We start from the raw sequence: 25,647 nt of genomic DNA, 5'->3' as shown, positions 1-25,647 counted from the left end.
CGAAGCACGGATCATCTCACTTTCGGACAATCTGGTCATCAGCCAGTAAGGTCCTAACCAAACTAGGGACTACAAAGTAATTTTTGTGATTTGTCCCCACCGGGAATAGAATCCGGGACCTCCGGATCTTGAGCCCGACGCTCAACCAGTGGACCACAGAGGTCGTGGAAAGGAGATGGTGATGAAAGTCGAATTCAGTGGTTTAGAGCTCCGGGTCGGGATTCGCGACCGTGACACTACGATATAAGTCACGCGTGTTCTCCGAACACGAACAGAGCTATCACGGATTCAAACGAATACTTCGAGAGTTCGACGAACGACTAAGTAGTCAAGTTTCGGATTCAGAATAGTGGAAGACTTATAACTGTGGTTCTGTGGTACCTACACCGGCTTATTGCTTCGTACTGGACTTGCACCAAATATTAATTTATCTTAAGTGCAGTTTTCACTAACACAGTTCGCAAGACCATTATAGTCGGTGATACGGCTCACCACCTATCACGTTGGTCTAACAGAAAGCTCGCGGTGAGGTGCGGGTACTCAGTTCATCTTGCGACGGATGTACTTCTGACTACCCTAATTGGAATGTAGTCGTGGGCTTGTGCTACGTATTATGTTGCTAATACACGCTGATTACTAGCATGCTTATTTAGTGGCATGCTTTTTAATTTTGTTATTTCATACGGTATTATTGTATCAAATCGCACGATGCATTTATTAAATACGAATATGTAGTTCACTATTCCTTATTCTATGCTACTGGCATTTTCACTACTGAATTATTTCTGCTAGCGTCATTTACTTACATCATTGATGTATACCTAATGTTACGTACCTATAATAAAAAAATGAGTCTCATTCATTATCGTATGTTGGACGTTGCAGTCCAACAAATAAATGCGCGGGAGAACGTCATTCCAATTTTTAAAACCCTTTTTTTTTCTTTTTTTAGCGGCACAGATAGGTATGTATTTCTTGAGTTACGCCCGCGCTGTTCAGTCTCGTTTTTATATTCTTACGAATTTATTACACTGATCTCTCGCAATAAAACGTCGTCGGTAAGGGGGTCATTCGTTCCTTCATTTATTTTGTATATTAAGCTTTTTATTTAAGTAAAAATAGCTGTTATATTTCTGATCACAGCTATAAAAAAAAAACGCAAACGTGGGGCAAAGGAACGATGTGTCATTATGATTAATATCGTTAATTTAGATCGCGACCTCGACAATCTCGTACTATGCACTAATCAAAATATTTCTCAACGAACGCCAATTAATTTTATAAGATTAAAACATGCTTTTTGTCATTCTGAAAACCTTTGCCTTGAGTAGATGTGAATACGCATTGAGTGAGGCGGATGAAAATACGCATTGACTCATGAATTTCTAACTAATGAAATAAATAGATACTACCTAGGTACTTATAGATACAAGAATAGGGATACCTATGTGTTATATAATAAATAACTACGTACTTACATTGTAAACATGCAAAACTTACTCAAAAAATCTGGCCAAGTGCGTGTCCTCGCGCCCCAAGACGTGTTCCGAAGCTGTGATTATCTTAGCAAATAATATACTGCAAATGAGTTTGTAATCAAAAACATTTTTTTGCGATATAAGTAGAAAAAAAATACAATGTTCGGATTTTCTGTTTTCGAACTTCGTCCCACAAAAACACTGATGACATTCACTTGTTTCTAAAATTTTGAATAAGTAAGTATTCGCTACGCTAAAGCCCAGTAGGTTAAAATCCGAGCGGGTTTTGGTGCGAACTCCACCAATCACTTTTTTTTTAATTTTGGCTTTGCGCGAATTGCGAATTTGCTACAGACGATGTATTTTACATTTACCTACCTAAAGATAGAGGAAAACGAATAGATAAATAAAGGAACAGTAAGGTGAAAGATAAAATAAACATCCAAGTGTATTTAACACTTAGATGAATTTTATATAAATAATTTCTGATTTTTAACCAAAAACCATTGTTTAATTTCAGAACGTTGTTTCCCAGGAGTTTGCGGAGACAGCTATGAACGAGCTGCTGGGATGGTACGGCTACGAGCGTCTAGAGTTGAGACGGTGGGCCGCCTCCCGTGCCTGTGACGGCAGCCCCGAGCCTAATGCTGAGAATAAGACGAAAGGTAAGTTACCTACGTACTGTTGGCAACACCAACTAAAATATTGTTTTTTTTTTTTTATAATCTTATCTTATATAATATAATAATATCTTTAAGGTGGTAACAAGTATTGTAATATTTTAACTTGTGCAACAAGATTACAGTGTTCATCGTTTTATAACTGCCCCGGCGTTTTATTATCTAAAACCCTAGCAAGTGCCTCCCTCAACACATTACACTACTAGAACTCTTAGAAAATAATCGATTAGCCAAATCTCGACTGATACATCACTAAGCTAATAAACGTTACAACACTTAGATAGGTACGTATATTGACGGATCTAATTCTTACAGCGCAGCGCATTGAAGCTATTTTGAAATATAATCACTAATTGTATTGAGCTACTACTACTAATTGTAGTTATAACTTCTTGGTTGCGTACCCAGAAAATAAAATTATTTTAGCAACTGGTTGCGTATTAAGACAAAACATTCTTCATTCACAACTACCTAGTTGCCAACAAAGGAGTAAAATTCTTCATTTGCAACTGGTTGCGAAACGTGGTTGCGATGGCGCCCGAAGGGGTTTTGTTTAATACTACCTATTCAATAACAATATTGACGTACTTATGAAAATATCACACGAAGAAGTCACTGTGCTCTAGTGGCTGTGATTCACCGATTTGCTTCTCAAACGGAAAGCGTCGATTCGAACTCCTACGCTTTTACGATTCTAACCCCGATATGATACGGCTCACCACCTATCACGTTAGTCTAACATAAAGCCCACTGAGGTGTGGGTACTTAGTTTATCTTCGATGGATGTACCTCTGACTACCTCAATTGGAATATAATCGGGAGCTTATGTTTTGAAAATATCACACACACATGATAATGTGGGCTTTTCGGCGGGAAACGGGAACGGGACAGTTGCTTTCTTCATTGAGTAATCTAAATAATTAATACGAAGTGGTGTTTTGTGGTTAATGATCGCATTAAGTTAGTCGGAAGACATTCGCGAGTGTTATTATATTGGAGTAGGTATTCAATGAACAAAGTGTATCTGCCTATTTTCGCTTCGTGCCGGGAAGCCGCTTCATAACTCAAAAGTTTATGCGGACTTTTGAGTTAATTCGTTTGGGGTTCGGAGTAGGAGTCTACTCCGAGGGTGGGGGCTTAGGTTTCATCATCATCACCTTTCATCATTTCATTAATCATCAAGAAAAAAAATACGTCAGACATGGCTGTATGGGCATAGTTCCCTTTGCCTTACCCTTCGGGGAAAACCAAAACAAAAAAAAAACATGATAATGTCAAAATGCCCGCCAAAAATTTATATTGTTATTTGGGTACGCCTGCCTGTTACCTGTGTTATCAGCCAAATCACGTTGATCCAAGCTTTCATAGTCTGTGGATTGCATACTGCGCAAAGTATGAGCTGTAACGAAGGTCTTGAAACCACTGGCTCTTAGTAATCTTAAAATGCTATTCAAGATTATAACATAACATTACTTAAATACTTATATTACGCTCACAAGAATTACAAGATACTTACAAAACCAAAAGAGAAACAAAAAAATTGCAAAGTAGAAATTTCTTCTAGGCAACGAATTATAACCAACCCTAGTTTAAGATAATAATAATTATTTACAATATTTTTATCATTACATATAGGCACCTAATCTATATCAACGCAGCTTATGTAATTCTAAAATGTAGTGCATTTAATATTGTTGTTTATTATTTCCAATTACCTATTTAAAATAATGCGTATTGCTTCCAATTTATTAGCGTTTCCCAGAATACCACCCCATCTATAAATGCAGCTGTATTTCTCTGAAGTCATTATTACGAACGTACCCCCAGAATTCCCGCCGTTTTCAAAGAAAATGGCGGGGCAAAAAGGGGCCCAGCTGATTTCGATTCCATTTGATAAGCTTATTAAATTTTATACAGAATATTTTTCTTCGAAATTCATATCATCTCTTATTAAAATTATGGCGTTTCGCGGAAATAGCTTGCATTAAGTAGGTATCTGGTGCATATTTTACAGTAAGTAGCTATAGTAGATACTTACATAATACCTAGTGTTTAGTAAGTACTTATTACTAAAATACCGATGTATTCGCCTATTTCGACATTTTGTAATGTAAAATTACAATTTGATACAGAACTGTTGTTCCTAATGAATGCGAATTTTCGCATCTAGGTAGGTACGTGGTGTGGACGATACTTACCATTACCCAATGAACAGAAATAAGCGACGGGAGCAATATTTGATTTCATTCGCGAAATTCAGGTGGTTTGATGTATTACCTGTTATTTATAGTGATAATGAATAGACCCGGGGTGGAAAATTATTGGCGTACCAACCCTCTAAGTTGCAAAAGATTTAATTACTAAATACGGGAAAACGACAGTGAATGTATGGAATTGACACAATGTGACTTGTGAAGCTTACTTTATGTAAAAAAGCTTATTATAAGATTAATGACTACCTAAATGATAAAAATGTCTGGTATTGGATGTGTTCCTCTAGTTATTAAATAACTTGTAATGTAGGTATACCCTCATTGGTTTTTAAAAGATGTGTTGCTGTTGCAGTTTCTTGTCATTTCTTCTCCTCAGCCATAACACCTTGCGAAATAATGTAAATTCAAAAATGTTACATTGACCTTCAACAAGTTTATCCATAAAATAATTACGTTGAATAAATGATTCTGATTTCTGATTTCTTGTCCATCGCATACATTTTTATCAATGTTTTGCAACTTGGCTATCTCCCCTGGTTCAGGCCGCACACGGAAACCACGAACGAAGTCCTGTGCACCAGCTCTGTGCCCAGGACGGAAAACTGACCACCTCACTTTCACTCAACTCTTTTGACTGTCTATGTCCACCTCAGAGATGTCCACTCAAACGACGGTCAAACGTTTCTAGTGGGCTTTCTCACGTCAAGCAAAGTACCTTACTGCGTTTATTTTTTTTATATTGTTCCCATAATACTCGTAGACAAGATTAAGTACTAGGTACTAATATCGCATAACTACTAATTAAATACCAGCCTAGTATGACTCACAACTTCCCAACTCTATTTCGAACAAAAAAAAATATAAAGTTGAACGGAGTCGAATTTCATACAAGGGATGTTCTTCGAACGCCAGAAGTCAATATCATTCATTATCGTCGTAGATTATCGTAAACGCAAAAATACTTATATCCTACGAATATTATTTATTCGTTGCTTATATCCTAGAATCATTTGTCTTTTTGCAAATATCCAGTTAGTACTTATGTATGTCGCCAACTTACGTAAGTTCTAAATGGATTTGCAAAAATAACAAAAATTGTAGGATATTTTTACCTTAACGGTAATGAGATTGACCCCCAGTGTTCAATGAACTACCCACAAACAACTTCTCTGACTGACAGCATAGAATAAGGCATGGTATAAAAAACCAGCTGGGTCTGGATGACAACCGCGCTGCGGCGCGAATTATATCGAGCGCTTGGACCAATAAACGATACGAATGCTATCTACGTAAATTGACGTCAAACGGCTACCTATTGGTCGAAGCGCTCAATATAATTCGAGCCGCGGGCGGCGCGGTTGTCATGCAGACCCGGCTGGTCTTCTTATACCATGGAATAAGGAATCGTACCTGCGTGACAGTTTGTAGCTTCTTCGATTAGATTAATGCCGTGTCTACATATTTCCATATTATTTTTATGTAGAAGATCAGATCAATAATAACAAAATATTGTGTGTTATTTTTAATAACTAAATCTTGTCTGCAACTCTTGTATGACATGTGTTTGTATTTTTTTTACATCCCAGCACCTCGGCTTATTATTACAAAAAGGTCGTCCTTTATTTTGATTTCTGTTCAACATAAACAGCAAAATAATGTTTCCATTTCTCTAAGTTTCTCTTACAATAAGCAAATGAAATCTGATACCCGCGCGGTGTCAGGTTTCGCGAAATTCCGCGCGACCTTGTCCCGTTGACGTGTTTCGTTCGACATATTTCGGTAATTTATTGCATACCTACTTATCTGCATTGTGTATGCAGATAATAATATCAGTTACGGGAGGGGATGTGATGCTCGCTTCGGATCATACCTGATGAAAAGGCTGATCCATCGATATATTTACCACATTTATGACAATTTCATTTCATTTCCGTTGCCAACGCGGTGAGTGTCATGGGTACCTTTGAGCCGGGTGAAGCTTTGACTAAGCGGGGATCCCTGGTACAATGTTGAATTAACTAGGTAATCATCATCATCAGCCCATTAACGTCCCCACTGCTGGGGCACGGGCCTTCCCTATGGATGGATAGGGAGATCGGGCCTTAAACCATCACGCGGGCCCAGGCGGGCGGGGCGCGGGTAACTAGGTATTATCTGCTTTTTTATTATTATTATTTGTCATTTTTTATATTCCTTTGTTTTTTAAAATGTAAATAAACTATTTTATAATAAAATGATCAGGGGATGACCATGGCACTTGCAACAGTGTCGAAATATCGGAAGTCTCATATCCCTGATTTAAACGCGGTAAGAGCCCGTTATTACAATACAATACAATACAATACAAATACACTTTATTGCACCAAAATAAAAAGAAATAATTACAAAAAGTCTCTTAACTAAGTACATGGCAAATGGCGGCCTTATCGCTTAAAGCGATGTTATTATGTGTTTTAATTATGATAATAACCGCGTAAACTTAAAACAATTTCATAAATCTTGTCTTTCTAAAAGCTTAAATACTTATAAAAACATTGGTTACTTATGGGTAATTTATTTTTTACGAAATGGCAACGCAGGGCGCGATGACGTCATCTGGGCTAACCTTGAAATGTTAGCTGTCACTTTTGAGCATACACCTGTGGGCCTAGCACCATAAGCACGCGATTCTTTCTCGCCCCGACAGACATCATCTGTCTCTCTCTGTGCAGTACTGTGAGAGAGTGACGGGTGACGTATGCCAGCGATGTTCTAATCTAACTAAACTACACAAAGTGATATTTATGACATGTACCCAACGGGACTTGAAGGGACTTGAACTAGACTCACGATCCGGGAGTCCAACGCTCAACTATTGCATCCAATAAAGAACGATGCATAAATCTTTCGCAAAAAAGAACTTTGAAAGTAGATAGGGCTGGCAGAGGACGACCTATAAGGACGTACATTGACCGAAGTGGAGATGTCCTTTGAAAAGATTCAGTACGATTTACTCTGAACAGGCGTGCGTGTATGAAATGATTGATGAATGTGGAGGAAGTCAGAAAAGTGTGTCAGGATCGACGCAAATGGAATTCCATCGTATCTGCTTACCCCGGTAGGAAATAGGCGTGTGTATGCAGTGGTGGCTATAGGACGGTGCGAACGGTGCGATCGCTTTAGGCGCCGTTTTAGGGGGGCACCAAAATCAACCAAGACGGGACACCGCCCTGGCTGGCAGCCCCGGATCTACAGGGGAGTAACTGGATTGGCCACACCTGCTCTGAATTAGACCTCTTAGCGGCCACATAAAACTCATACATTTAATGAGTGGCCGTAAACGAAATTTTTAAAAGATTTAATTAGGTATCCTCCGTGGTCTAGTGGATAGAGCGCTCACGATCTGGAGGTCCGGGTTCGATTCCCGACGGGACATTGTCGAAATCACTTTGTGACACTGTCCTTTGTTTGGTAAGGACTTTTCAGGCTTGAATCACCTGATTGTCCGAAAAAGATGATTCCGTGCTTCGGAGGGCACGGGGAGCCGTTAGTCCCGGCTATTAGCCGTAAAAACACCTCCACCAACCCGCATAGGAGCAGCGTGGTGGAGTATGCTCCATACCCCCTCCGGTTGATTGAGGGGAGGCCTGTGCCCAGCAGTGGGACTTATATGTATAGGCTGTTTATGTACTTAGGTATATATTTCGGTGACAGTAAATTACTTTAAAAAAAAGTATTTTTAAGGGGCGCGCCATTGTGACTATTGTGAGGTCTCGCACCATATAAATATTTTGCTGGGGCCGCCACTGAGTTTAAATATGTCGCCTATGGTAATGTTGAGAGATAACATACACTTCACTCATACTGTAAAAACTTAATTTATATATATCGGGCAAATATATCTTAAAACGAAAACATCAATACCGCGTTTCAATATACTCCTAGCGACATCTCTTGACGGCCTATAGGAACTACAATATATGTATGTTTCTATATGCTACTAAATCGACCTCTAAACAAAAGTAATAAAAACTCTTTTTACCCACGACGGAACGGAGCAGGTATATGCGTTTAGGGTGAGAGATGTTTGTGTGTGCGTTTGTGCAAAGAAATGTTACTAATTATCTTCTAAACTAATAATCCGATTTTGATGCGGTTTTCAATAACGGGTTTGTGTTTGATGAGTTCATGTTATTAGACAGGTTTCATGTCTGTAACTCACTAGGGGGCGCCACAATATTAGTGTTTAGAATAAATTTTGTTCGAAACGCCTCTTCAATTTATAATAGCAATTTATTTGCAATAGTTTTTATTAGTTAATTGTTTTTGACAGGCGTTTTTTTTTTCGGTTCCATTGATTACACGTAATTACGTCGAACACGGTGCTGTTTCATTGCTACCTAAATCCCTTAAAAATCAGTAAAAAGGCATATCAGGCATATTCATAGTCCTTCGAGCCAGATTTCAGAGAAGATCACAATCAATAAATTGTAGATAAATTAATACGAAGTGATTGGCGAAGATTAAAGAAAAATCAAGATCGACTATAAGTGGCATGTGGATTGTGTGGTCAAGTGAATCAAATTCATCCAATTAATCCTCATTTAATTCATAAAGTTGAACCCATCACTCAATAATCAGGTAGTATTGAGTAAACAGCCTCCGTGGTCTAGTGGTTAGAGCGTTAGGCTCACGATCTGGTGGTCCGGGTTCGATTCCCGATGGGGACATTGTCGAAATCACTTTGTGAGACTGTCCTTTGTTTGGAAAGGACTTTTCAGGCTTGAATCACCTGATTGTCCGAAAAAGTAAGATGATTCCGTGCTTCGGAGGGCACGTTAAGCCGTTGGTCCCGGCTATTAGCCGTAAAAACACCTCCACCAACCCGCAGTGGAGCAGCGTGGTGGAGTATGCTCCATACCCCCTCCGGTTGATTGAGGGGAGGCCTGTGCCCAGCAGTGGGACGTATATAGGCAGTTTATGTATGTTATGTATTAAGTAAAGCAAAGTGTTGTTAATTACGGTTAGTATAATTTTAATTACATTTATTACCCACGACGGAACGGAGCAGGTATATGCGTTTAGGGTGAGAGATGTTTGTGTGTGCGTTTGTGCAAAGTAATGTTACCACCTATCTTTGAAACTTATGATCCGATTTTGAGGCGGTTTTCAATAACGGGATTGTGTTTGATGAGTTCATGTTCTTAGACAGGTGTCATGGCTGTAACTCACTAGGGGGCGCCACAATATTAGTGCAAAACAATGTTGCAATATAATCAAAACGAAATGTCCGATTACAATTCTGTTTTCGGCAATGTGTACGTGATAGCTTATTGCATGTTCCCAAATAATAAAAATTACGTCTTTAACTCACTAGTGCTACAATATTAGTGAAAAATAGTATTGCAATAATATTAAAACGAATTGTCCAATGTCAATGCGGTTTTCAGCAATGGGTTCATATTCATAGTTGAATGGTGCATGGTCTAAGATAAGTCTTATGATATTAACTCACTAGGAGGCGCTGCTATATTAGCGGGAAACGTTTATATTGCAATATTATTAAAATTAAAACGTATTGTCTGATTTCAATGCGGATTTCAGGAATGAGTTCGTGGGTGATTGGTGCATGTTCTCAGATGAGTGTTATAGAGGTAACTTTAAACAGAAAGCAACTGTATAATATATAATAAGGGACTTAATATTATGTGGTAGGATGAATCACACTTATTGTTTTGCGAGATCTTACCTACACATTATATAGATTATAATTCGTATATGTTCTCTAAAAAGTCTGAAATAAAATTAAGCAAAATTAAAAATTTTGAAAAAAACCCACGACGGTAAAAATCTCATCGAAAAAGAATAAAATAACTCAAAACCCCCGACTTAACCCAATTATTATGTAACGAAATATTATAATAGACTAAAAATACTTTCTAAAAAAGAGTTGATATCTCGAGACATCGGTAATAGATATACATACTTAAGTACCTAAACAATGAATATGGATGTTTACAGTTTTTTCCTAACGTGTCTGTTTCTCGAAGATATACTTAAATGTAGCGATAATAATTTTACCATAATACATAACCGAGGAATATCCGTCGGGGGCTGCCATTAACCTAGCTAAAGTTTTTCTAGTGACGTGAATACAATTATTGAATAATTGTGGATGTTTAACGACGACATAAAATACACTTATGAGTATGATTAAATTTTTGTTGAAATTTCATATAGAAAAGGCAGCCCCCGACGGATATTCCTCGGTTATGTATTATGGTAAAATTATTATCGCTACATTTAAGTATATCTTCGAGAAACAGACACGTTAGGAAAAAACTGTAAACATCCATATTCATTGTTTAGGTACTTAAGTATGTATATCTATTACCGATGTCTCGAGATATCAACTCTTTTTTAGAAAGTATTTTTAGTCTATTATAATATTTCGTTACATAATAATTGGGTTAAGTCGGGGGTTTTGAGTTATTTTATTCTTTTTCGATGGGATTTTTACCGTCGTGGGTTTTTTTCAAAATTTTTAATTTTGCTTATTATAGGTAGGTACACAAAACATCATACATGAAATCTCCACTGGGGTGGGCAGAGAAACTAAGCGACAAATTACAATTTCTTTTGAACAAACCCAAACACTATAGCTAAATTAGAACAATGTACCCACTTTAGAACCCTGTCGCACTATCATTATTTGACATTTAATGAGACTTACGGTTTAATTTGTCAAAAAAGTTAATGTGACATGGTTTCAAATTGTATACGTATTAGTACTCGTGACCGTATGTGTGTTAAAAGTACTTTCATGAAAATGAAACCAATCAAAAACATAAATGTGAAATGACAGCCAAGTTCAATACAATGAAAAATGCCTTGGTTGTTGACCTCAACGACAAAAGAAGTGAGATCTAAATGGGTGCCAAGTTCAATGGTCAGTCCTGAATTTATTTATAAGTAACAGTATAACATTAAATATCTTCTTTTAACATGAGATAATGTATTGTAGCCTAAGGTCTGTCTTGGCTAGTTAGTTTTTGATTTATGAGGGGGTCAAAAGTGGCTCCAAATGGTTCGTGTAATATTACACACGGTGCGGCTCGCCAGTTCTGTTTCTTGAACTTGGCTTGACACGCGACCGCGTGTCTAGATCCAGCCAGCAATCTCTCAAAATGTCCCGACAAACTCGATATTCAATCGTTAGTTTTCCATCTTATCTTACCTCTCACTGTATTAATAAGGGTATAACGAGCAACGATATCCCGTTCCCGGGAATATTCCCAATTTAGGAATTTTCCCGTAAAAAGGTTTTAATACTTAAAACCTAAAAAAAAACTTTTATGGTATCGAATCTTTTAATACTTTTAAGCGTAATTTAGCTCAATATATTTTAAATTATAAACATGTTATAGAGAGCTTGTTATGTACCTACATTATAATTAAGTTCGAAGTTAGTTATGTACCTACTACGTACGTTATGTACTCGTATTTTTTTACGTTTTTTCCATTTTTGTTTTTTAGCTTTTTTGAATAAGCATATCTATCTAATATTCATAGGTATTAGATAGTGATGTGCGAGCGAACATTTGTAATTAGTTTTTTAAGACCTTTTCTCATGTAAGGTTAGTATTATATACATACATACATAAACTCACACCCGTATTCCCCGAGGGGGTGGGCAGAACTACAAATAATCAAGAAACTATTTGCAGCCACTTTTGATACATACTCCTAAGGTGGATAATGATAAACCGAATGATGACAGGTGATCAGCCTATCGCTCTTACAGATGATCCATCATGTTCGACAGGACGCTGTCACTCTGTCGCCTTTTACGACATGCACGGGAAGTTAGGCAGCTGAACGCATTCTATGTTTTTTCTTTACTCCCAGTCCAGCAGAGGAGTTAGTATTATATGATCTGTGGTATTGTCTTTAATTAGAATAAAGTATCTTTAAACCTAAAAAGGTGCATAATGTAAAATTAGCTTCGTCACTTAACCTTTAGACAGATAAGACTAGAGAACAATTATTTGTAAAAGAAAAGCAGCCAGTGTGCTAATTAAAGCGCATCTCGCCATCAAACGTAACAGTTTGGCTAATATTGTAAGAAATAAAATTGTACTTACCAATTTAACAATAAAAAAAGAGTTTTTTTAGTCAGGCGCTTTCTGACTAGTGCATATAGTCTCCCGCTATTTGTTTTCTTAAAAAATATTAAAAGTTGACAATCTAAAGTTTTTATTTGTTCATTCAATAGACGGTAATACAATTCGCTAGTGATACTGTTTGTGAAGTTTTCTGTCACGAATTGTGCGTGTGCTGTGTTGATATTTATTTTGGAAAATTATGCTACAATTATACGATAAATAAGTAAAAAAACACACCACACATAATGCAGTGAGTACGAACTATAAGTGTGTTAACGAATCTACGAAAATATACATAGTGAAATAGTGATTATTTTAAATTTTGCTGTGTAACGGTTTGATAATTTTGACCGTTGACCGTTGACCCCGCTGTCATATAGTTAGAAGTGAACGCCTGAGAAATGTTAACGAGCAAATGTGTCAATTGTCGTAGAAACGTTAACGAGTGTTAGCTAGCGCCTTATAGTTATATCAGAGCAAGACACAAAAAGACAACAGAGCTAACAATCTCATTATTAAGGAATACTATACAAGTTTCGACAATACTAAGGATTTGATTTTCATTATATCGAAAATGGAAGCTACGGACGTTATTTGCAACCGTTGTTCGACTAGGATTACTCACAGACGTTATTTAAAATGTAGTATGTGCATGATGTCATATGATCTAGAATGTGCAAATGTCAGTGAATGCAGGTTTTTTAACACTATGACGAAGGAGCACAAAGACACTTGGCTATGTCAAGTATGCTGGAATAAACAACTCTCAACTGACATTAATTCAAAAAGTGAATCGTCTACACCTACCATGAACATCACTATACGAAAAAAAGAAAAAATAAACATTACAACGCATAACTCTTTTTCTTCACTTGATGAAGATGATCTTGAGTTCTCTTCTGTCCAGTCTACACCAGCGCCAAATAAGAGCTGTCCGGAATTATGTGAAGATTTACAAGAAAAAATTGATCGACTGACCAAAAAAGTTGATATATTACAGGGAAAAGTGGATTCTGCGGAACAAATGATAGAAGAGCTACTTTCGGAAAACTTTGATCTGAAGAATACAGTAGAACAGTATACTGGAAAAACTAAAAAAATAAAAAATGTACGTAGTTCTTCTCATGAATTAACTCTAAAGTCTGTTTCAAAAAAGACTAGTCTCAAACCAGAAGACAGGAATAATCTAAGCTGTAGTGAAGATAATAGCGTTAAGCAACAGAAAAAAGGTGAGATGCTTAATAAAAAATATGAGAGGAAGCAAACATATGGAAATAGGCATCAAGAACAAAACATACGTAATTCCATGACAAAAAATAAAATTTGCATACTTAGTACTAATAATCGTAATAAAATGTTACAAACTGCAGAGCATTTCTTAAGCGATAAGTTTGATATTTGCCATTACCTAACTCCAGGATTAGATGTTAAACATATGTTAAACAACTTAGAAGCAAAGTTACGCGATTTCACAAGGAATGACTACTGTTTGATATTTATAGGAGAAAAAGATTTCGAACAAACTCAAAATTACAAGGATCTGGTTGTACATATTAGAAAAGCTGTGCTTTCATTAAATTTTACTAATATTGTAATTTGCGTACCGACATTCAGATACTATAACAATGATATGTTTAATTGGAGAGTGGAACAGTTTAATAGTTTATTGTATAAGGATTTGCAGGAGTATGAATATGCTTTTTCATTGGACAGTAATCTAAATCTTACTTACGACCAAAAAATGTTTAATTTGCATTCTTGTAGAGTAAATAACTTTGGCTGGAGAAAAATATTCAACGATGTACATGATCTTCTTATAGAAATTGAGGATTACAATATTAACTTATGTACTTCAAGTACACCTATCGGAAATCAGAAAACTATATCGATTGGTGAGGAGCTTTTTCGTTCATAAATATATACATGTAATGCATCAAAACATTGCCGGGCTATGTAGTAAATCAGACCAGCTTATGGTATGTTTGGCAGAACTACAAGAAAGACACATTAATGTCGATGTTATCTGTATTACAGAGCATAACATGCGAGCCAGTTCTGGTAGAGATGCAGTATTGATACAAAATTATAAAATAGTGGCTTCTTACGCTAGACAAAAAGGAAGAGGGGGAGCGTGTATCTTAATAAAAAATGGTCATGTATATAGAGAACTACCCGAAATAGAAAACACATCAATATGTGGAATTTTTGAATGTTGTGCTGTAGAATTAGCTAAACTTAAATTAATAATTGTGTGTATATATCGAATACCGAAATATACGAAATTATATCTTAATCTATTTTTTGAAAAGCTTGAGTCTGTCCTAGATAAAATCATCATAAAAAAATCATACGACATACTTGTATGTGGAGATTTTAATATTGACATTTTAAAAAATAACAATATTAAACAAGATTTTGAAAACTGTCTTAAAAATTATAATCTTAAATTAGTAGTACAACAACCAACAAGAGTCAGTAGTGGTACCTGTATCGATAATATTGCAATAAACATTAAAAAAAAATATCACTGTGACGTTTTGGAATTTGCCATGTCTGATCATACTGCGCAAATATTGAAATTGCCTGTAAAAACTACATGTATTTTAGACTACTGGTATGTAAAAAAAAGAGATTTTAGTGAACAAAATATGAAAAAATTTAGACATTGCATGGAAAACTTTTCCTTTAATAAAATATATCTAACAAATGACCCAAATGAAGCATATAACGAATTTATTGACATTTTTACACTATTTTTTGATTTATGCTTCCCTACACATGAAATTAAAATTAAAACTCATAAAACTACAAAATGGATAAGCCCGAGCATTAAGCGAAGTAGCAAAATAAAAAGAAAGTTGCTTTGGAAATCCAGACTTGAACCAAACAATGTTAATAAATTAAAGTACCGAAATTACGCTAGAACGTACAAAAATATTTTAAAGGCAACTCAACGCATATATAATATAAATTCCTTAAGAAAATCAGAGAATATCAGCAAATCGGCGTGGAGAATCATAAATAGGTCCAAATTAAATATACCAAAACCTGAAATATGTAAAATTAAAGTTGATAACAATTATATTACTGACCCGCAACAAATTGTGAATTGCTTCAACGACTTTTTCATTAACAAAATAAACCCAATACCAGAAGCAGATAAGAATATTAACAATTTAAATATAAATTTTACTTGTAACTCTATGTTTATGGCACCTAGTATACCAAGTGATATACTAAATATTATAAAAAAATTAAAAAATAAAAATAGTGTAGGCCATGACGGAATATCAACAAAGGTTGTAAAATATGTTGCCGAATGTATAGCACCACATTTAAGCTATATCATAAATCTAAGCATCACTACAGGTACTTTTCCGGATAACCTGAAGATTGCAGTCATTAAGCCACTCTTCAAAAAAGACGATAGAGAAGATATGTCATGTTACAGGCCGATAGCACTTTTAACTATTTTTGCAAAAATCTTTGAAAAGTTTATTCATAAACAGATGAATGAATACATGGAAAAGAAAAAAATATTCTCTGAAGAACAGCAAGGCTTCCGTAAAGATAGATCAACTAATTTAGCGATATATTATTTATTAAAAACGATAACTGCAAATATTGACATAAGAAAACATGTAAGTGCTATATTTATGGACATGACCCAGGCTTTTGATTATGTGGACCATGAAATTCTTTTACGAAAACTTGACCATTATGGGTTTAGAGGAAATGTATTAAAGCTGATTAGATCTTATTTGGTAAAAAGAAAACAGTACACTGAATTAACTAAAATTAATATCGGTACCAAAAGGGAAGAAATCTATCATTCTTGTCAAAAAGTTGTCAGGTATGGAGTGCCACAGGGTAGTATTCTGGGACCGTTGCTATTTATAATTTATATAAATGATCTACCTAGACATGTACAATACCCTGTGACACTTTTCGCTGATGACTGTGCAGTAGTGATAGAATGTCAAAACGAAATGTCTTATCAACATGAAATTAATAACACACTGAATGGTATAGTTACTTGGATGAAAAATAATAACTTGTTAGTAAATCTGATTAAGACAAAACTAATGCAATTTCGACAGCGTGTTCAGACTCCAGTTTTAGACATCAATTACCAAGGCTTTAATATAGAAGAAGTAGAAAGTACAAAATTTCTGGGAGTTAAGATTGATAAATCACTCACGTGGAAGGAGCATGTTCAAACACTGTGCTCAAGACTGTCCGGATCGTCTTATGCTCTTTTCAGGTTATCTCAAATAGTAGATGTTGCCACTGTCCTATCAGCATATCATGGTCTTGTAGCTTCAATTTTAAGATACGGTGTTACTTTTTGGGGAAATTCATCAGATAGAGAAACGGTTTTTAAAGGCCAGAAGAGATGTATACGGGCAATGTTCGGTCTTAAAAATAGTGACAGTTGTAAACCTTTCTTTACAAAGTATAACATTTTAACATTTCCCTCACTGTACATAATTGAAACTGCAGTATTTGTAAAAAAAAATCCAGGATTTTTCAAAAATGTAGAAACTACAGCCTTTCATAGTCGCCTTCGTCCACGTGATTTAGCTAAACTATGCCAGCAACGCACAAATACTGCATTAATGATGAAGAGTGTATTTGGCATGGCGCCAAAAATATATAATAAAATACCACTAGAAATAAGGTTGTGTAACTTAAGTCTATTTAGAAGAAAATTGAATGAGTTGTTAACTAAAAGATGTTATTATACGATAGATGAGTTTTTGAATGATAAATTGTAATAATGATGCATGTATTTATATAGATAATAATCTAGGTACTCAAAATTTTGTGCGCCGCAAGGCAAACATGAAGAACCTATAATGTGAACATTGTCATCTGTATTTAAATTACTCATGTTTAAGCAAATAAATTATCTTTATCTTTATCTTTTATCTTATCTTAGTTTTTTGAACGGAAACACTTCGGGAACATTCCAGAGAACAGCCCACCACTGAATAACGAGCTATCATTGTTCAGTGTCAGCTAAGAATATCTATAATGAGTGCGCTGTATTCAGTTACCTGTTTCCAATGTCTTTTTTCCCATTGAATATAATTCGCAAATTAATTGAGATGATATTCGAGAATACAATGCGATTCCAAGGGATTTTATTTCGTTTTCAATTAAATCCGGTTTCCAATTTTGTTTTACAGGAATCCGTTGATGTCGAGTGCATTGGCATGGCATATTTTTTTTTATTAAGTATTATGTGGGTTGTCCGTACTTCGGAAGGCACGCTAAGCCGTTGGTCCCGGGCTAACTAGCCCGAACACCTGCACCAACCCGCAGTGGAGCAGCGTGGTGGAGTATGCTCCATACCCCCTACGGTTGATTGAGGCCTGTGCCCAGCAGTGGGACGTGTATAGTCTGTTTATGTTGTTTATTATTGTAGGTACTTAAGGGTAGGTATATTATAGGTAACTACTTAGTAAGTTGTTTTATTCCAGCGACCTAACGGCCTCCATGGTACAGTGGTTGAGCGTTAGGCTCACGGTCCGGAGGTCCCGGGTTCGAATCCCGGTGGGACATATCACAAAAATCACTTTGCGATCCCTAGTTTGGTTAGGACATTACAGGCTGAACACCTGATTGTCTAAAAAGTAAGATAATAAGTGCTTCGGAAGGCACGTTAAGCCATTACATGAAGTCGTTACATGAGCCATGACAGGGGCCTTTGGCGGTTCAATAATAACCCTATTGTGTAGATGAGGTTGGTAATTCACCTCACAACCCACACGTTAGAAGAAGTTTGGCTCATAAAACCATGTTTACCCATTTATCTTTTATAATTCCAGATGAATGTTCCTGGTGCAACAAGAGGACGCGAGAAGGGGGCGCCATCGCGCACGCGGGGTCCACCTTCTGCTCTGAGTTGTGCTTCAGTCAGTCCCGCAGGGCCAACTTCAAGCGAGCGAAGACTTGCGACTGGTGCCGGCATGTCAGACACACTGTGGCTTATGTGGACTTTCAGGTGAGAACAGCGGTATTTAAAACACATTCTAACAATGGTGCTAATTCCTGCAAACACTATCTGATTTTATTTTAAGTTATACCTGTCATTTTCTTATCCGCTGAAAAAGAAAGGCACGGGAAATTGTCAGGCATAAAATTTATGGAACACACGTCAATTTTAAACAGAAATCTAAAACAACCGTCTAAAAATTTTACATCGGCCAATAATTCGACAGAGTTCAGAAGACAGCACGTCAAACGGATTGCATACCAGCGAGATGCCTATTTTATTCGCACGGGTTATTCATTCATTTTAAAATTAACTTGTTGACAATCATCCGTCCCTTTCCTTTTCGGCGGATAAGAAAAGGACAGTTGAAAAAAAAGAAGAAGGAGAAGTTGTCGGGACTCTTTGAGGGAGCTGTTTAAAGATATAAATATACTGACGGTCGCAAGTCAATATATATATGAAAACATTATGTATGTACGTAAAAACTTATCTCTCCTTCCGAGAAACTGTGAAAGGCATACTTACAATACAAGAAATAAACATAAAATTGCTATTCAAAATTCTAGATTAAGTAAATTAAATTCATCTTTTTTGGGGTTATGTATACGTTTTTACAATAAAATACCAGATAATATTTTAAATTTGTCAGAAAATAAATTTAAAGCTCACGTGAAGCTTACTTTATGTAAAAAAGCTTATTATAAGATTAATGACTACCTAAATGATAAAAATGTCTGGTATTGAATGTGTTCCTCTAGTTATTAAATAACTTGTAATGTACGTATATCCTCATTGGTTTTTAAAAGATGTGTTGCTGTTGCAGTTTCTTGTCATTTCTTCTCCTCAGCCATAACACCTTGCGAAATGACGTAAATTCAAAAATGTTACATTGACCTTCAACAAGTTTATCCATGATAATTACGTTGAATAAATGATTCTGATTTCTGACAGGTATAACTTAAAGTAAATTTAGGAGGTGTCTGCAGGAATCGGGGCTATTGGCCCCGATTCCTGCAGACATCTCTTAATTTTACTTTAAGTTATACCTGTCATTTTCTTATCCGCCGAAAAGGAAAGGGACGGATGATTGACAGCTCTTAATTTTAGGAAGAATGAGTAAATAAATGAATAACCCGGGCGAATTTTTAGACGGTTGTTTTAGATTTGTGCTTAAAATTGACGTGTGTTCCATAAATTTTATGCTTGTCGATTACCCGTCCCTTTCCTTTTCGGCGGATAAGAAAATGACAGATATAACCTAAAATAAAATTAGATGGTATTTACAGGAATTAGCACCATTATCTATTTATTTATCTTATTATTTTATATGCATTATTTCGTAAGTATACACTACACACAAACACGTTTTAATATAATGTTTTTGTCCGCTTACCTAACCTGACGATTTGACAGGTCCGGTTTTTTACAGAAGCGACTGCCTGTCTGACCTCCAACCCGCGAAGGGAAATGCGGGAATGTGGGTTTCCTCAGGATGTTTTCCGTCACCGCTGAGCACGTTGTAATAATTTATGACCCAAACATGAATTCGAAAACAAATTGGACAATCATTGGTTTAGGCCAATGGTGCAGATTGAACTTATAAAATAAAACGACACATTTTTTTTAGTATTAGGTACATTACATAACAGACTACTGTCTACTACACATAATCTACTAACACATCTACCTTACTACTACTGGTATGCTTCCTATGGTACATCGGGTTGCTTCTCAAACGGGAAGCGCCAGTTCCAACCCCGGACCGGACTTCCACCAACAAGCTATTAGTTTATCAAGTACAGTTTTCACTTATAAGTACACAGTTAGCTCGACCATTATAGACGGCGATACGGCTCACCACCTATCACGTTGGTCTAACAGAAAGCTCGGTGAGGTGTGGGTACTTAGTTCATCATCTGATGTACCTCTGAGTTACCCCAATTGGGATAAAGTCATGAACTTATGTGTTTAATCATCTTGAAGAAATGCAGATAAACATGTACCTACTTAAATACCCACACTAAGTACTTATTAACATCTACGGTAAACATATCACATAGGAAACAGAGAGCTTCTTTCATTTCAGAGCAAAATAATGTTCTTCGAAAATTAGATTTTACTATGTTTACTTTATACGTTCCAGGATGGCGCCACACAGCTACAGTTCTGCTCGGACAAATGCCTGAACCAGTACAAGATGCACATATTCTGCCGAGAGACGCAGGCGCACCTCGATCTCAACCCACACTTGGTGAACGCCGCGTCGACATCCAATCTTATCACCCCAGACCTATGGCTCAAGAACTGCAAAAGCCGATCTGCATCCCCCACTTCGGACAAATCAGCGTCATCCAACCCAGAAAATCCGAAATCAACCGAAAAATCTGAACCCCCAAAGACTCAGAGAAAATCCCCGTTACCACTGATAACCATAGCGCCAACAGCGAAGCTGATGAAACCGAAACCGACGGAAGAAAAACCTCAGAAAGAGAAGAAGGAGACCAGGAATAAGATGAACTTGCGGAAACGTAGGACTTCTAAATGTTCAGCTACAGTGACGTCACAAACTATGAGGCAAAACGCTTCGACCCCCAAAGCGCACGACTTGCGACTATGCAGCCCGTCAGACGGGTCTTCGCCTGCGTCTACAGCTGGAAACAGCACCATACATTCGCCTCCTCACTCAAACCCTATACCACCTCCATTCTCAAATCCAATATTCGGAATGCCGCCTCCAACGTTCATGGAAAATGGCCCAGAAAGACACTCAATGCCAAATATGTTCCCCCCGAGACACTTCATGCCACGACCAGGAATGGTCCCTGAGAGACCCCGTCTCCCACCGCCGATGAGCTTCCCCCATGCGATGGGGCAGACCCCTCCTGTCACAGTGCTAGTCCCATACCCAGTCGTGATACCCATACCTTTCCCTATACCAATCCCGATGCCTATCACATCCTTCATTCAAGCACACTGCCTAAACAAAGTAAAGAATGAAGTGAAAACGGATGACTCTGAAGGACCGTTAGACTTTACAATGAACGCTGACAAAAATAAAGCAGAAAATACAAATATCGCAGTCACACCTGAAGCCACTGAAGAAAGCAGCTACCCTGAACAAAACGATGTAAATGAGAGATTGGAAGACGATAGATGTGAAGGCGAAGGCACAGAGACAGGAAACCCAGAGCAGACATTGCCGAAGTTTAAAATAACGAGGTTAGGTAACAAAATGGCTAAAATAGTCCCAAAGCCTCGAGAGCCCTCAGAATCTACCAGACCACTGCGCAAACGGCGAAGACTGGTGGAGGTAACCTCAGAAGACGACCCGCTCATTCCGAAAACACGAAAAATCGTAGAAGTGTAAATTTTTATCTCTCGTTTTATGGTAATCCTTCATACATATCACAAGTATGATAATCCGAACTGAGTTCAGTTACTTTAAACTTGCTAGTCCTAGCAGTAAGATTTATTATCTAAATGTTTCCGATAAGTATATTAGCGCGCACTGTAAGTATATATGTGATATTAGTAACTTATAAACTTCGATGTCGAATAAAATGTTGACGTGTATTTGTTAGTTTCAATTTTATCCAATTTTCAATCTAACGAATGGCGAATGGTATTGTTATAGGCGACAGGCTGATCCCTTGTCAACATAAGGTTCATATCCATTTTAGGACTTCGTATCAACAGTGCCTGCAAGTTGTCTTTGCTTGTGAATGCCTACCCCATTAGGTATTACGGGGGTGAGTATAAGTATGTACGTTTAATATAAGGAATAACCAGAGACAAAAATAAAAACAAATGTATGATCATTTGAGCATAATTATAAAGTAAGTTTTGTGGTATGGAGATGTGGTGTAAAAGATGATAAAATGACTAAGCTTGAAAAAGGAAATGTTAAGTTGGATTGGACACGTAGAGCGGATGAAGGATAATAGGATTACGAAAGCGGTATATAAAGCGAAGGTCGGTGGTAAGGCTGGCAGAGGAAGACCTAGAAGGACGTATATTGACCAAATTGGAGATGTCCTTAGAAAAGGTTTAGTACGATCTATTCTGAACCGGCGTGCGCGTATAAAACGACTGATGAACGTGGAGAAAGCAAGAGAAGTGTGTCAGGATCGAAGCAAATGTAATTACTTACCTCATTGTGAAAAAGTTTATGTTTTTTTTTTTTTTATATAAAAACAAGCAATACTTTAATAAAACAGCAAAATAAAAGGATCAATTGGTATACATGATAACAGCTCATAAGAGAAAGATGACAGACGAGGCAAAGAGTTTATATACAGCCCAAAAGGATTAATGGCCTAGACTTTTTTTTTTCAACTTGTGTAAAAACACATCATTATATCTGTAAACTTGTGTTTTATGCTCTTTATACTTGTTATTTGTTTAGTATGTTTGAGTAATGCTTTATCATCAAAACCATAAATATTTTCTTATAACACTTGTGACAACATCACAGTCAATCCAAAACTGTTATTCCATTTCAAAATCTGATGTCTTATGTGCAACTTATAATTTTAATTCTTAGGATACAAAAATTAGATAAGAATTTTCAAATGCAATGAAAGATTTTGTAAAATTTCACAGATTTAATGTTTCGACCTTCAAAAAAACATTGCTAGAAACCATTCTTGGAAAATATTCACTGCTATAATTAACAACATTTTACCTTACAACTAACAGCTTGGGCACTGGGACGTGCCTTTATTATTGTTTTCTTGTACATTCCTTGAGATCCAATTGAAACATTGCATTGTAATAAAATATATCTTCAAATTAAAGCATCGTAGATGCATCGTCATCTATAAACAATTTAATTAAAGGCAATTATGGCGTGTTGGGTAAGACCACTAGAAGAGAAAAAATCTATAATACTTTTTCTTTTTAAGTAGCTTGTCTCAGAAAGACTATTCTACAAGTTGTAGGTCTTTAAATGCATTACTGCTTGGCATTGTATAAATCCCAAAGAGTGATGGCTCCGTCCAGACCTCCAGCTGCCATAAGGTGGGCTTTCCACAGTGACACCTTCTCAGTGGAATAGACGACGTCTTGCACGGCTTGCTTGTGCTCAGTCAGGACGACCAGTGGTCGCAGGGAGAACCAGGAGAAGATGCGAATGTGTCCGTCCCAGCCACCAGAAGCGAACACCTTTCCATCCATACGAGTCTGCACCTTATTGATTCCAGGATTCTTAATAGTAACATCCAACTTGTGTGCCAAGCTTAAGTCTTGTTTCCCTATGCTAAATATCTGAATTACATCAGAGGCATTGCCGATTATGCCTCTTTGTTGTTCGCGGTGGAAGTCCACTGACATCGGACATTCCTTTGTTTGCAGTTTGCTGATGCATTGACTAGTATTGAGATCCCACAGCAGGAGCCACCCAGCCTCGTAGCCGGCCAGCAGGCATGGCCGCTCACTTGGAAATTCAAGATATTTCAGACACATTGGATCTCCAAGTTTCATAGTAGCTTCCGGCTCCAGACATCCCATTTTTTCTCCAGAAAAATTGTACATATTTATTTTGGATTCTTTGTCAGGTACGTAGATTGTTTCGAGTTTTGTGTTGGTTGCGAAGCGGCAGAATCCAGGGTAGTCGGTTTCGATGACGGCTTGTTCTTTGTAGCCACTATTGGTGAGGTTGAAGACCTTGTACTTTCCGCCTTTTTCCTGGGTGACGAGGTGGCTGCTGGTATGGATGAGATGGAGAATGGGAGCTTGACCAACTTGGATCTTCTGCTGAACACGATTAGTCTGAAAAAAACATATTTAACATTTAGAAAGTAGGTAGGTATCACAAAGTTTTATTGAAAAAACGTGCTATGGGAATATCAAAATTGTATGAGTAATAACCACAAAAAGTACAACCAGCTGAGTCCACACACGAAACAATAAACAGCTCTACTATAACGGACCACCAAGCGAAGCCGACGCCGATTATTATTTTTCTAGGTCACAAAATGGGGGTAGTAAACAAAGGAACATGGAGGTGCGCATTTAACCGTTTCGAGGCGTCATATCGATATTCTACGCAGTTTAAATTCACCAGTAAGATAACAATTCGATATCCTTGGAATATCTGATCTCACCTGAAGGTTGTATGCATAAACATAGCCGTTTTTCGAGCCGGCTAGTAACCTCTCCAAACCGCCCGGTAAGAAGCTAAATGCCAACGAGTAAACGGGCACATTGTCGACGTTTCTAATCGTATAAACTGGATCTGGAGGTAGCAAAGCCATTTCTGGTCAAGCTCGAACCGAAAGGTATAATCGGAATATGAAAATAAAATAATAACAAAATTAAATTAAGCCATCAGAAACTCAACCACAACTACGCACAACACAAAACTGACAGAAAAACAAGAAAGTTTACGTCGTCATGGTTCTGTTCGTAATGTTCGACAAATTCCTAAAATATTTAGAAAAATGATTTATCATAGTTAAAAGAAAATTAAATAGTCTGCAAAAAGATATTAAAAACTATCTATACTCAATAAAAATACTTTTCAAACAAATATAAATTAGTTATCTTAGTTATTTATACTTTTTTGCTACTATCGCTGAGTAATGAATAGGAAACTACATTGATGTTATGAACGCTCCCACCTATAGGGTATGTTCGTCCCATAGTTTAATGAGAATTTATTTTTTAAAGTTTTCTGTTCACGGACAGATATACCTAATAATACAATCAGTTATAGTAGTCGACATAATTTTGTTCGCCATTCATAGCATTGCATAAAAATGTCGTGGCCCATTCAAAACGGCGGGGGATTGGTCATGTCCCCAACACTTAACAATAAACATTATAAACTTTAACAGTGTAAATAGACCAAATACTTATTAATTCAAAAGTTACGGAGATGAAAACCGCGGCCGATTTTAATAGGATTGCCCAATTTTAAACACATGATTAAAAATGGGCAATCTACTTGGCATTTTCGGTAAAAAATGTCGATATCCATCTAATTAGAAGGACAGGAAAGGTAAATGAAATAAATGTCAATTCATCCAAAATACCGTGTAGATAGCCCATCTATAAGCATTATTAATTCACCTTCCACTTTTGATTACGAAACCTGTTGAAACGTTGAAACCTGTTGTTGTTGGTTTTTAT

General features: G+C 36.8%; 2 protein-coding genes across 3 annotated transcripts in view; one reads left to right on the top strand and one right to left on the bottom strand.

Annotated features, from left to right (window-relative positions):
• LOC126371228 (sine oculis-binding protein homolog) overlaps positions 1 to 22,089 on the top strand; it is a 67,680-nt gene extending 45,591 nt beyond the window's left edge. The window contains exons 2-4 of one of the 2 annotated variants that reach the window (XM_050016496.1): positions 2,014 to 2,143; positions 18,350 to 18,525; positions 20,660 to 22,089. In XM_050016496.1, the coding sequence (XP_049872453.1) occupies positions 2,014 to 2,143; positions 18,350 to 18,525; positions 20,660 to 21,883 (1,530 nt within the window). In that variant the 3' untranslated portion in view covers positions 21,884 to 22,089. Of the gene's footprint in view, positions 1 to 1,998; positions 2,144 to 18,349; positions 18,526 to 20,659 lie in introns of both variants that reach the window. The other variant, XM_050016495.1, reaches the window with a different exon arrangement.
• A 1,011-nt stretch (positions 22,090 to 23,100) lies between these two features.
• Positions 23,101 to 24,890, bottom strand: LOC126371302 (guanine nucleotide-binding protein subunit beta-like protein 1). The gene is made up of 2 exons (XM_050016606.1): positions 24,621 to 24,890; positions 23,101 to 24,285 (listed from the first exon to the last, which is right to left on the bottom strand). The coding sequence occupies exons 1-2, from the start codon at positions 24,768 to 24,770 to the stop codon at positions 23,470 to 23,472; spliced, it is 966 nt and encodes a 321-aa protein (XP_049872563.1). The 5' UTR covers positions 24,771 to 24,890; the 3' UTR covers positions 23,101 to 23,469.
• Between the last annotated feature and the right edge of the window lie 757 nt (positions 24,891 to 25,647).

The sequence above is a fragment of the Pectinophora gossypiella genome, chromosome 12, assembly GCF_024362695.1.
Source record: "Pectinophora gossypiella chromosome 12, ilPecGoss1.1, whole genome shotgun sequence".
Lineage (NCBI taxonomy): Eukaryota > Metazoa > Arthropoda > Insecta > Lepidoptera > Gelechiidae > Pectinophora > Pectinophora gossypiella.
Note: the sequence above shows the minus strand (reverse complement) of the source record. Positions and strands in the feature narration are given on the sequence as shown.

Excerpts from the sequence above, each read along its gene's own strand:
- LOC126371302 (XM_050016606.1), bottom strand. The coding sequence starts at position 24,770 with ATGGCTTTGCTACCTCCAGATCCAGTTTATACGATTAGAAACGTCGAC. Across the intron at positions 24,286-24,620 it reads TTTATGCATACAACCTTCAG|ACTAATCGTGTTCAGCAGAA; the intron begins GTGAGATCAGAT and ends TGTTTTTTTCAG.